The sequence below is a fragment of the Sparus aurata genome, chromosome 5, assembly GCF_900880675.1.
Source record: "Sparus aurata chromosome 5, fSpaAur1.1, whole genome shotgun sequence".
In the NCBI taxonomy this organism is placed as follows: domain Eukaryota; kingdom Metazoa; phylum Chordata; class Actinopteri; order Spariformes; family Sparidae; genus Sparus; species Sparus aurata.
Genome location: NC_044191.1, coordinates 31,076,930 through 31,089,874, shown reverse-complemented (window position 1 = coordinate 31,089,874; position 12,945 = coordinate 31,076,930). Strand labels below are relative to the sequence as shown.

Below are 12,945 nucleotides of genomic sequence, written 5' to 3'. Positions count from 1 at the left end.
CACCAGGCTGTCTGTCATAATTAAACTCTCAACCACTTTCAACCTGGATGATGTGGAATACATTTTCTACAGCACCGTGTTATACTACAGCCACACGTCAAAGCATATGAGAAAGTTGTAATCTTCTTTGTCAACTCACCAATATGTTTTTGGTGAGTCGATTTGAGTGACCCAGCTCATCAAACACGTGTTTGACCTAAGGTACACTCTTATTCCTCCCCCGGTCAGTTCTCCTCTCATTACTGCACCAGGTCACTAAACCCTGGCTGAGTTATTAATGAAGCCTGAACACCAGAACAAGTTGCTAAATCAATCTTTGGGAGCACACGGTGGAGCCTTTTTTTTTTTTTTTACCGATGCGCTAAAGTGGATAGCTTCAACTGGGGTTTAAGGACAGGACCGCTTGTGGAAATGTCTTACGTGAAAATGTTTTGCTCCTAGAAGTTTTTTTGTATCTGGCACAAACTTTACTTGTTGAGGTGGGTCACTTTATCAAACAGACAAGACAAAACTCCACAGATCCGGTGAAACTTTCCATTCATGTCAGATTTGAAAAATGTAGACTCTTTAGAGATTCACAGTTTTCATCCAGGAGCAGAGTGTGTGTGTGTGCATGCTTGTGTGTGCTTGTGTGTGTGTGCGCGTGCTTGTGTGTGTTTGTGTGCGCTTGTTTGTGTTTGTGTGCGCTTGTGTGTGTGTTTTGAACCGAGGATTCAAGAGCATGTAAGATTGTAAGTTTGTTTGTGTCTCTACATACGCATTAATGGATTGCTGAGGAACGATATTGATTTGTCATCAATGATAACTAGTGATTATAAAAAGCTTGGAACAGGACGTCTTGAGCCAAACAAAGAAAATAGAAGACAGTGACTCTCACCTTCCATTATCCACTTATCTTGTTGACTACCATCTCTTTTCTGCAGCGTTCTGTCCTCTCTGTAATTGTTTTTGGTCCACTCGGCTTGTTCCGTCCACCTACTGTCCTTACCTGTCATCCCTTTTCTTTCCCTCTCCTTCCTCCTTTTATCACTGTTGCTTTCAGCAGACTCATCTCCCTCCCTCCATCTTTGGTTCTCTTCCTCTCTCGGGCCTGACACTGTGCCATGGTGGAAGAAGGTTTGTGTCCTGATGCCAGCTGGCTGAGAGACTGAGATTTTAGAAGACTAGATCAGAGAGGAGAGGTTAAGGACAGAAAAAGGAAAAGGAGCTATTACAGCAGAAGGAGAGTGAAGAGGAGCTGGAAATTGAAGGGAAGAGGGGAAAGATGGATTAGAGAATCCAAATAAAGGAAAAGCGGAGTGGAGAGGAATGGAGCTGTCAGTGTTTTCCCCAGACCGGCTTTGGTTTCAGCGTAATCTGCGGACCTGTCTGTGGGTTTGGGATCCACATGACAACTACTTTGGCACCGGCGCAGTCTGGCACACTGCTAATGATGTTTTGCAATCAGGTTTTGTAATAATGACAGCCGTGTGTGTTTGTGTGTGAGTGAGTCAGATGGGTGTAGCGGTGCCATGAAAGGCGCACCCTGCCATCCACAGTACTCGTTGGCACGCATGTTACCATGGTGATGCAGTACAGCACAGATTACCGCTTTATGGCATCTGCCTAACTGCAGTGTCACTTGCCTCTCAGGTCAAAGACCACTTATTCCTGCAGGCTGTGAAATGACTCATCCAAGGCCACTGGCCTGGAGAGAGCGTGTCTTCATGATAGCTGCACGTCGCCAACTGTTCCCATTATTGGTTTATTATTGATGACCAGTATTTCTTATACCACCAAACTGTCTGAGCAGACAGTGAAGGTCAAACTAGTTTTATGGTCTAAAGATGATAAATAATAATTCTACTCTTTATCTTACTGCACCCAAACTAAACAAAACGGTTAAATCTTAAATGTACATTTGCAGTTTTGTGTTTCGCTTTCCCTTTTTGTTTATCACAGTCCTTCTTAAACAGTTTGAGAGTGATAAAATATGACGTGGCGGCAATTAAAATGGCATATTCAAACCGGTTTGTTTCGATATCTTCTCTTTGTGTCTAAGGCAGCATTAGATTGCACCTTGCGCAGCAGTGCTGACGTACGCCCATGACTCATTCATACTGGGAGTTCCGAGAGCATTTGGAAAGCCACAGACTTTTTTTTTGTTGTAGCTCCTGCACTGTTATTCGTTTTCGGTGTGAAATGAGTTCAAGTACACTACGTCTGAAATCTATTTCCAGCAATTCCAAGTTTACTGTAAACAGCAATTACAGTACTACAGTGGTTGCCTCTCTCTTTTTTTATTTTTTATTTTAATGATGTCCTTTTGAAGTCTGTGCAGAGATTAGTAGAGAGAAACAACTTCTGAACGCCTCCGTGGCTGTCTGTCCACGGTGTTCTGTTGCAGAAGCATGGTGTTTCCAGCCGGATTCACTTATCGAGGCTCTTGTTTACTTCAAGTCATTTATCCAGACATGCAGGGAAACTAAGAGCCAGGTGTGGTCTGCAGCTGAATTCTCACTGGGATACACTGAAATGCAAAATGGCTGTGACGACAAAATCAAATTACAGTGTTTTTTAGTATTTATGAGTTGCAGGCTTCTAGAAGTAATCCCACATCGGGGACATATTTGACCACATAGTAAATCTATTTCAGTGAGCTCATATACAATTATTAGAAAGTTAAACCAGGATATATTCATTCATTAAAATCCCCCAACTGCCTTTAGAGCCCACTGTATTCAGTGTGTGGATGACAAGGACACTGGCAGCATCAAGGCGACAGCGCAGACGGAGCTTGTGTACCTGTGGGGACCTGTGGAGGGAATTTGCATACGCACAGATATTTTGAGACTCCACAGTGTCCCATGTACAGATTTCCATAATGTCTGGATGCCTGTGTGACAGTCTGCCGTAGAATCTGTTTTTGCCTCGAATTTGTTTAACAGATGAACCATTAGTCGACGCCCTGAGATGAACACCTACAGCTGGCCAGCACAGCACCACGGGGCTCAAACCATCTGTGAAAAGTTGTGCGACTGTGTGCTGCGTTTGGGCTGAGGCTCTGAATTGCACTTAAGAGAGCAACAGAACTGGCTTCTTGTCCAAAGGCTGTTATGGGCGTCCTGCTACACTAGCCTTTGACCTTTTTTAAAACTCGCAGCTTCAGTTCTTTTGCCTGAAACTCGACGGCGTCTCTAAAAAAAAAAACAGCAGTGAAAGTGGATCAATTTGTTCCCATTTGTTCTATTGAAGTGAACTCTTCCCCAGTTTCCCCTGGTTACTGACCCAGCCAGCAAGAGCCACCTGCAAACCCTTACACAGAGAGCAAATGAGAGAGAGAGAGAGGGAGAGAGGGAGGAAGGGGGCTGGAGTGGGAACGGGAGAGAAAGACAGCTGATCTCTGAGAAAAATGGGCATCTGCAGAGAGAGAGAGGAGAAGACCTGAAATGCAACGAAAGAGAGGAAGACGCAGAAGAGGGAGAGAGACAGAGTGGGAAAGCAGAGGGAGTGGGAGAAAAACAATAAAGGAGGGTGACAGAGGTACAGGTGCTGATCAGCAGATCATTCCTCTGCTCCACCAAGCTGGAGTTAAATGAATGGAGCAGATCCAAATCGTCATGCCTCGGAGCCCGGCAGCGAATTGGCATTGAAACAAAGGCAGTGATACATGAGCAAGTTTTAGAGGCGGTAATAGAGGGCAATATTGTCTTTGTTGGGAAAGGGACTGGCAGACGTGACACAATTGATGTGGATAGCTGAAAGCTGTTACCAGTGAGTGATTTTTAGCAGGGACAACAAAGGATGGCGTTGCCCTTGATAGCTTTAGAAAAAGCTGTTGAATTGAATTTACCTGCCTCAGGTTATCTTTCAAATTGAGGACAAAAGAATATTGAAGATTAAATGATTGTTACAAGCCCAATTCCAAAGAAGTTGGGACGTTTTTCGCTGTGCAAAACACCTGTTTGGAACATTCAACAGGTAAACGGGTTGATTTGTAACAGGTGATGGTATCAGGATTGGATGTGAAAGGGGCGTCCTCCAAAGGCTCAGTCGCTCGCGAGCAAGGATGAGGCGAGGTCCACCGCTTTGTGCAACACATGCTGTATAAAGGATATTGCTCGGCCTGCGCGGGCTCGGGAACACATCATAAAACACAGCTGGTTTGCAAATGATTTCATTCTGTATTTATTTACATTTCAGACAGTGTCTCAACTCTTTTGAATGCTGGGTTGCATTATTATTTGACTAAGCTCTTTTTGAACATGATCTACTGTGTGTTGCTAGAAAAATCAATAAAAGCAAATTGTCAGTCCCTCTGAGAGCAGAGGCTGAGTTGTTCATATATATAAACACCAGCAGAGTTGTTTGGACATCAAGATATTAATGTCAGCACTGCAGCATCGCCCACATTCCCAGCGAAACCTCCGACTGAGGCCTATTTATTTGTCCTTTACCTTTTATACTCATATTGATATTATTGGTCAGTGGTTTTAATACTTTTCTTTTGCAGAAGACGAAGTGGTTTTCCTCTTCTTGTGCCTCTGAAACAGAAAATGTGTAGATAAAAGAAATGCAATAGAAGTGCTTATGTCATTATGTAGGATATGAAGTATACAGCAATAATTAAACTTGACCATCCAGTGATCCAAATCTGTTTACTGTTGCTGACCCAAATGCCAGTTGTAGTGGGTGTTGGACTGTGCCAGGGTTGTCACTTGTCTCCGATCCTGTTTGTGATGTTCGTGGACAAAATCTCAAGGCGCAGCGGTGGTGAGGAGAGTGTCCAGTTTGTGGACCTCAGAATTGTGTCCCAGCTTTTTGCAGATGACTTGGTTCTCCTGGCTTCTTCTGTCGGTGACTTCCAGCAGACACTGGGGAGGTTTGCAGCTGAGTGTGAAGCGGTTGGGGTGACAGTCAGCATCTCCAAGTCTGAGGCAATGGTTCCCTGCCGGAAAACGGGTCATTGTACCCTCACCCTGGTCATTAGCTTTGCGTAGTTATCAAAACTTGAGGCTCATGGGTCGATGTCCTTTTGTTCATCAGTCAAGTTCAGCAAAGTGTTCGGAAATCCTTTAAATTCTTGGGCCTTGTCAGAGACGTCTGAGGTGAACGACACACTAATTGCAATCCAGCTTTGGCAAAATCTGTAAAGTCTTGGCTCTATCTTGTCAGCCTGTAGAAGCATTAATGGCGGAGAGGATTGGTGGCGAGATGAGAGCCAGTGATGCATTCATCCTCAGACTCTAGGAATTACCAAGTTAAGGCCAAGCGCAGTTAAGAGTTACACTGCTGATCAAAGATTGCGGGTTGAAGCTATGCTAATGTATGCAAATTGTAATGATACACCAGTGGTTTTGCACAGACACGCGCATGCACAATTCCTGATGACGGCGTTGTTTTGAGGCTAATGGCCTGTGTAAACGGTTGCTTTTGAAGTTGATGGTCCTGACAGAACTTGGAGTGAAATGAGCTGAGACCTCAGCAGACGGAGGAGCACCAGGCTAAAACTAAATATCTCTCATGGATTTTTACCCTTTGTCTGTGGTTTACCATTCGCCTCTTCTCTCTTTCCCTCATATCTCGCTCTCTTAAAAGTGAGGTCTGCACTCTCGAGTTATTAAATTACGTCACGTGCAAGATCGTTTTTTTCCTCTCCCGCCTTCGCGATCTATAAAGAGCTGCATACTTGAGTTATTAAATCAATGTTATTTATAAAATCAATCTTCCTCTCCTCAGTTGCTGTCTTTGAGTCTCATTCTCTGTTTGTTTTCATTTCTCTCCTCTTGCAGCTCGGTCTTTTTTTATTGACTCTCCTGGGACTTGTTCTCTTCAGCTCTTTATCACCTCCCCTTCTCTCGTCTTATCTTGTCTCGTTGCCTCCCTCTCCAACTCTCTGGAGAGCCTGGCAGATTGTTTCAGTGCATGAGACCAGATAATCACTCTGCAGTCATTTTCTGTCAGCTTTTCTCTCTTCTCCTCTCCTCTCCTCTCCTCTCTGTCTGCTGTAGCCTGTATTGATGTGGAGAAATGCTTCGTCTTCGCGGTTGGAGTGGACATTGTTCACTGAAGCCTCAGACTTCTGGATCCAGCAAACCGAGCAACAAAACAAAAACGCTTGTTCTGTGTGAAATTATTCTATTGATTATCTGTTATGCGCAGAGTTTCCCTGCCTTTACATCATGCATACGGGTCGACACTTTTAGCTCACAGTGAGATGGTTCGGCGATGATTTTCAGGAGGATTGCACACTTTGAAAATAGTGTATAAATAAGCAGTAGCTTTACCACAACATTTCATCTGTTCATGCTCTCATCCTAGAGTATATAAAAGATCTTCATGTAGTCTCTGAAGCTACAATAAAAAAGAAAAGCTACATGTCGATATATTACAGAAATATTTACATCTCTGAATTCCCGTACAGCATTACACGCGATCCCTCAGAGTGTTGTGCCAGTTGAATTTCAGTTTTGTGCTTTCGTCACTGCTGGTACGTGAAAACCTTTCAGACAGATGAAGTCTGCGGGACTTCAGCTAGACTAAACACAAGATTTCAGGGTTGTAAAAAGAAGTGACCAGGGCCAAGCGAGTGGGTCCAGCCCTCCCAATTCAGATCCAACAATGCTGATTTTGAAATCGGAAAAAATTCCGTCTGAAAGTGGAGTGAGATTCCTGCCAAGGAATGCCTCGCGCCTTGAAGCAGGCCCATAACATCTGAGAGATTGATGTTACCTGAGAGACATTTATGTCTTTTGGAGCACATGTGTGTGTGTTAGTCTGTCCATTTTGCAGACGGGGAGAAATGAACTGATGGAGAGAAAAAAAAATGTGTCTACTGTAAAAGTCTCATAGGCCAACACTAAAATGATTAGAATGTGCAACTTTTAGGTGGCTAAAAGAATGCCTTATGAATGACATATCAAGATTTCTGGCGATGCCTCTGAATGACGGTCTTTTAAAACAATGACGTTGCCTTGTTTTGTTCAGCTTTGCCACATTGAAACCAGAGATGCAACTATTGTCGTTTACATCGTAGATTAATCTCTTGATTATTTTCACGATTCATCATTTAGTCTATTTAGCTTAAAGTGACGTCTTGAAATAGCTTCTTTGTTGAATCAAATGTCAACTTCATTCTCTGTCTTCAATGACTAGAACCAGCAAATGTTTGCATTTTTGTTTGAAAAGTCACTGAAACGATGATGGGAAATAGTTGCTGGTGAATTTTCTTTCAGTCAGTTAATCAACTAATCACTGTGGCTCTAATTTAAAATGGAGAGATTATCCATATAAAATTCCACCTGTTGACTGATTGTTACTATGAGTCAAGTGATGTTGCTACTGCGTGATATTATTGGATCCCTTGCTCAGTTTCTGCTATCTCCTGTCTGTGCTTGTGTGTTTCAGGTGGAGTGGATACAGCAGCAGGTGGTGAAGAGGAGGATCAAGAGGGATTACAAACCAGTCCCGCCCCTTTCTCTGTCAAGCCCCGCCCAAAGCACGCCGGCCCAGAACAACATATTCTATAACGACGCCAAGTGGAGCAGTATGTGGTACATTGTGAGTACACAGTCTATCCACACCGGAAAAAGTTCTCTGAGAAACAGAGCCCAGCGTAAAATATAATGTTCAGTCTCATCTGTGCTGTGTTCATCTATTCTTCTCGGAGAATCGCGCACTGTGTTATTTGCCCACATTTATCCAGTTTGTAGGTCAAAGGTCAGCCGAGGTCGTGGCACGATCCTGATTACTGCAGGGTCAGTGGAGCGGAGGGATTTGTCTGCGTGCTGTTACCGAATGAAAGAATAGAGGAGCCGTAGTAATGAAATATTTGCCTTTCCTCAATTTGAAAAGAGATAATTTAGGGTCAAGGTGATACGAAATTTCTACAAGCATTTGTCACGGGAAAGCCCACAGAGGTAGAAATACACGACGGTGTGTTCCTGTAGTTCAAAATCGTTCCTCTGTGATGGGCTGTGTCGCACACACACACGCACACGCACACACACACACACACACACACACACACACACACACACACACACACACACACACACACACACACAGACTCACAGTGCGCTCAAATTCGCATTGCAGAGATTTGCAGCCTTATCACAAGTGTTTGCTTACTCTCTCAGATCATTGCTCTTTTAGTGATGTGTGTGTGTGTGTGTGTGTGTGTGTGTGTGTGTGTGTGTGTGTGTGTGTGTGTGTGTGTGGTTGAATGTCCTAAGCTCTGTCAATTGTTAACTTTGTATAGATAACTCCTAGTACTTTGACCAGAAGCTTTAAACATATTTTTCTCGGTTTAGGACAGAACTCTCTGAACTTGATGTGTGTTTTTCATGTCTACATAGAAGGAAAGGCTTCCTCTGGTCATCAAAGCACCTGACATAGCCATAGCACAGTTTGACAGTTTCTGTTAGTGACATGTTTTTGTCAGGTTGTCCATTTGTATATTTTTTTTGTATCTAATGGTGATTCAACAAAATTATTTTGGTAGTTCTGCCAAGGAAGGGATGTTTTCATCCTTGTCCATTTTGTGGTCAGTTTGTCAGCGGGATTACACAAAAACCCCTGAACAAATTTCCATGAAACTTTGATGGAGGATGGGTCTCAGTCCAGAACAGACTCCATTAACTTTTAGTCCAGGTCTGGACAAAGGGACTGGTTTCTCATTTTGTTTAACATTGCAAAATGGGGTTGTTGTTCTCTACATTTTTGTTAATTTCTCAGAGAATCATCATGCTGATATGTATTTAAAAGTCCATTATTTTTTTTACCTTTTTAATTATATTGTTTTTATTTTTGCTATTGGTTTTGTTTTTTGTAATATTCTGTCCTTTGGCTGCCCCGTCAAACAAATTTCCCCGTTTGTGGGGCATAAAAGGATTACTGATTCTGATTTTGATTCTGAATGATTCATGGAAAAATGATGGAAGATTAAAAAAAAAGTCAGGTGTATTTAGGTGGCTGGTGTCTGTGAGTGAGTACACTTTGATGCGGATACTAGATTTGTTGAGCTTAAAATTATGATGAAGCAGTTATGAGTGGTTTAAAATTTACTGACACAGTTTGATATTGGATCAGAGCTCGTTTGAATCAAAGGGGGCTGTTGGGCCTTGGTGGAGGTATGAAGAGTTACTCAGACATGAATTTGAACACACTGAAGCTCTGTACAGAGTTTGATTGCGTTGTAAAGAGACTCAAAAATCTAAATCATCATATTTTTAGGTGGATGGTTGTGTATCTAAATGTCTGTCTGGCATGCAAACCAGCAGTTTGATGCACATACAATGCATTTGAAAAGCATTCATTGTTAAAGATATTGGATTGCGATTACTCGGCTTAAGAAGATTCTGATTAACAAAACATGTAAAGGTAGATTAGCTGTAGCACAAGTACTCCATTTTTGTAGGGAACGTTTACACGTTTGCTTACGGACCAGTGAAGGGGAACCTGGGACAATTTTGAAGAGGATTAAATTAAAGAAAGTAATTTGTTGTTTCCACTCTCTGATCTCAGATGTTGATGAGGTTTTCATTGAGCTCATTAAGTGTGTCCAATTTGTTGAACAATTAAACAGACTTGTGGATTTCATACCTAACGATTCATTCTTTTCCAACATGGGCTGTATATTTGCACAGATACATATGAAAGCTGTCGGAGATTTCACTTTTGAAACACTTTGAGACTTGTCTTTGACTTGTTTGGACTGGTTTGTGTCTGACAGTTCCCTCAGTCTTACCCTCAGACTTGCTGTAAGTTAGATGGAACATTTTCAGCATGTGGACACACTCACGGATCTGCGAGACCCTGATGAATTTTTGTTTTTGTTTGTTTCGTTGTCCTCATCTTCTCTCCTCGTCTCCTGCCACAATCTCTCCAGCACTGCAACGGCGACATCCATAACTGCCAGTCCGACATGAACATCATGGGGGCCTGGAAGATGGGATACACGGGTAAAAATGTGGTGGTGACCATATTGGATGACGGCATTGAGAGGAACCACCCAGACCTCGTTCAGAACTACGTGAGTGTGTATGTATGCGCATGTAGGGCGGCTATGAGTGGCTGTGTGTGTGTCGAATTAAAGGATATATAGGGAAATAGGGACATTTCACCCAAAATCAGCATAAAAATCATTCCTTATACCTGCTCTGCTAATTATCTATCTCCTTTTTTTTTGGTGTAAGTTGCCCAGTTTTGGTGATATCGGCCTTACAGACATCTGTCTTCTCTCAATTATAATGGAACTAGCTGTCAGCCCCATTTAAAATACATAAAAAAAAAGGCATTCAACAGCAAATCACGGCTTGGATACTCAAGATAAACCACATGTTTTATCGTAAGCCCTTTCATGTTGGAACAGAGGAATTTCACGGCAAGTAGCAACTTCAAGTAGACTGTGGTACTGTACTTTGGATCAGATGATTGTGAGAAATGGATTACATTCCAAAGGGGAGCTTCCTCCAGCCTGTTTGTGTGCAGGTATTCTGTGTGTGTACATGTTTACTTGTCTATGCTGACGAGCTTGATGTGCATGCCGAGGTACGTCTACCTCAGTTCCAGGCCAGATAGTTGGAGCATCTTTTTTTGGCTTGAGGCAGCAGGTAAGGCCATCAATCAACGGTGCAGATAAAGTGATTCACACCCTGTTTGACAGCGCCTGCGTTGCTGTTATTAGCTACTCTTAATGCTCTGGATTTGTTTATGCCGAAGGGTGAGAAGCACAGCAGATTGAGTTGGCTCTGATTGCTTTCGATTTACAAAACTGTTGTGAGTGACGCTAATGTGAACTGTTTGATTGGGTTAGAGATGCTTTTTGGCATTATATGGGTCTATTAACACACACACCTACACACACGGAGTGTTGGACCTACTTTCCGAATGAATTTACCTGATGGATGTTTTCTCCCCCCCTGCTCATTATTACGACTTTCATTTTGGTTTTTGATTTACTTGCTTTGACTCCTGTGTCTCCTCCAGGACGCTCAAGCTAGCTTTGATGTCAACGGCAACGATATGGATCCCATGCCTCGATATGACGCGACCAACGAGAACAAGTAAGACATAAAAAAAAAAAAATCTATGCCAGAGCTAATGAGAGAGAGAAATGTAACATTAGAGTTCAGGTAATGATGATAAAAAGAAGAAGATGAATTCAGAATAATGGCTTTAATTGTGGAAGATGGGGACCTGGGGAAATTCATCTTTTCACTCTGATTAATAGTTTTTACACATACACAGGTCTGAGCACACATACAAAACCACATAAAAAAGCAACTGAAGTGGAGAGATGTCAGAGTGATGTATCTGCACGTAGCACAGCACCCAGAGCGGTGAGGGGATAGATGCCTTGCTCAAGGACACATTGCCAGGGCAACAGAGGTGAACTGGCACCTCTCCAGCTACCAGCCCACCTCTGTGTTGGCTGGTCCACGCTGGACTCTGAACTGCCACCCTCCAGCCCCCAAATCCTTGAGCAAATAACCGAGCAAATTAGGATGTAGCTCCGGTGTTTTGGGTCCTCTGTGCGTCAGTGGGTTTCTGATTGATTTTTACCAGAAGCTCTGTGGCTCGAGATGTTTGTATTTGCTGAGCCCTGACCTTGTTGTGGGTGCGATGAGTTACATTAGTGTACTTGATTGTGACATTTGTGGGTGGGTTGTGGTTTCTCTGTTGGTAAGAGTTGGTGTGTATATGTGTATGTGTGTAAGAGGAAAAAAGGGAGACTTGCTTGTCCAGGCACTTGTCTTGTGCCAGTTTGGCTTAGTGAGTGATTTTTGGTGTGTGTGTGTGTGTTTGGCTGCAGCAGCCCAAGTGCCTTGGCAGTGGTTCAGTCCCTGCTGGTAATGCATTGTCTTAAAGAGACATGAGGCCTACAGATGCAGCTTAATGAGCTGGTTTCCTTTTAAGGCTGAATTCATACTTGACTATGATGTCAACAGAGAGCGCCGATAGAAAAAACAGCTTTGCTTTCTTTGACTTCTCATATTACTACTGGCGTTATTGCTTTCTATATATACCGAAGTATTATTCAACACATTCTCAGATGGGATTTGCAAACTAGAGATCATTGTAGTTCAATCACAACACAACTGTACGGTCTCCCGATGGGCTGATTAGATATGAAAGCTTGTTGTGATGTGGTCGGCAAGTTAAAACCACAGTCTGTCAGATTTCTGGGGAATAACACTAACTGTAGCTACATCTGGCAAACTGCAGATTGTTGTCAAACTTTGTTGTATAGCAACAAGAATGACGTAATGGTCGAGGATTTTAATCCGCTGCTGTCAGTGTGTACAAACAGCACTAACAGCTGTGCTTTGAATGTGAGCAAGAGGGGGAAAAAAAGCACGTACCTTATCGCTGCATCTATCTCACATACAGCTTTCTGAGGAAAACATGTGGATGAACCAGCATCAGTGACGTTCTTTGTGTCTGCTGACTTTTAAATGTTGACCACAGATCATCCATCATAACTTAATCAGGTTTAAAAGGACAACATGTTGTCATCTACTGCTTGTGTTTTGAGATTTTTTCGTTTCTCTACCTGTTATTTGACTCCAGCAGAACGATCTCAGTGATTGTTTGGAATAACTTGCAGATAGAAAACCCCTGCGCCAGGCATGAACGCGATGTTTATTCAAAGTGTGTTAGTCTAACTAATCTAAAATACATGTCAGACTAAAGATACTGATATCCTGAGTTTACCTCAAACCAGCAGTTACTCTGAGATAATGCTGTTGGTTAGATATCAAGAGCAAAGCAAAACAGAACATGAAATAAAAACAACAGAAACATCAGATAAGTCATATCATAGTTTTTACAATATATATATGTTTTTAAATGTTACATTTATGGCTGAAAATGTCAACAGAAATAAACAACTTTGCCTGATTATCCTATCTCTGAAACGCAAATTAACTGTCGGTTGTGTACCTGGAAGTGATTGTTGTTGTT

General features: G+C 42.5%; 1 protein-coding gene across 4 annotated transcripts in view; it reads left to right on the top strand.

Moving 5' to 3' along the window:
* pcsk5b (proprotein convertase subtilisin/kexin type 5b) overlaps nucleotides 1–12,945 on the top strand; it is a 75,751-nt gene that overhangs the window by 5,839 nt on the left and 56,967 nt on the right. For all 4 annotated transcript variants that reach the window (XM_030416250.1, XM_030416251.1, XM_030416253.1 and 1 more), the window contains exons 3-5: nucleotides 7,387–7,539; nucleotides 9,869–10,012; nucleotides 10,969–11,045. In XM_030416250.1, coding sequence (XP_030272110.1) covers nucleotides 7,387–7,539; nucleotides 9,869–10,012; nucleotides 10,969–11,045 — 374 coding nt within the window. The remainder of the gene's footprint in view (nucleotides 1–7,386; nucleotides 7,540–9,868; nucleotides 10,013–10,968; nucleotides 11,046–12,945) is intronic.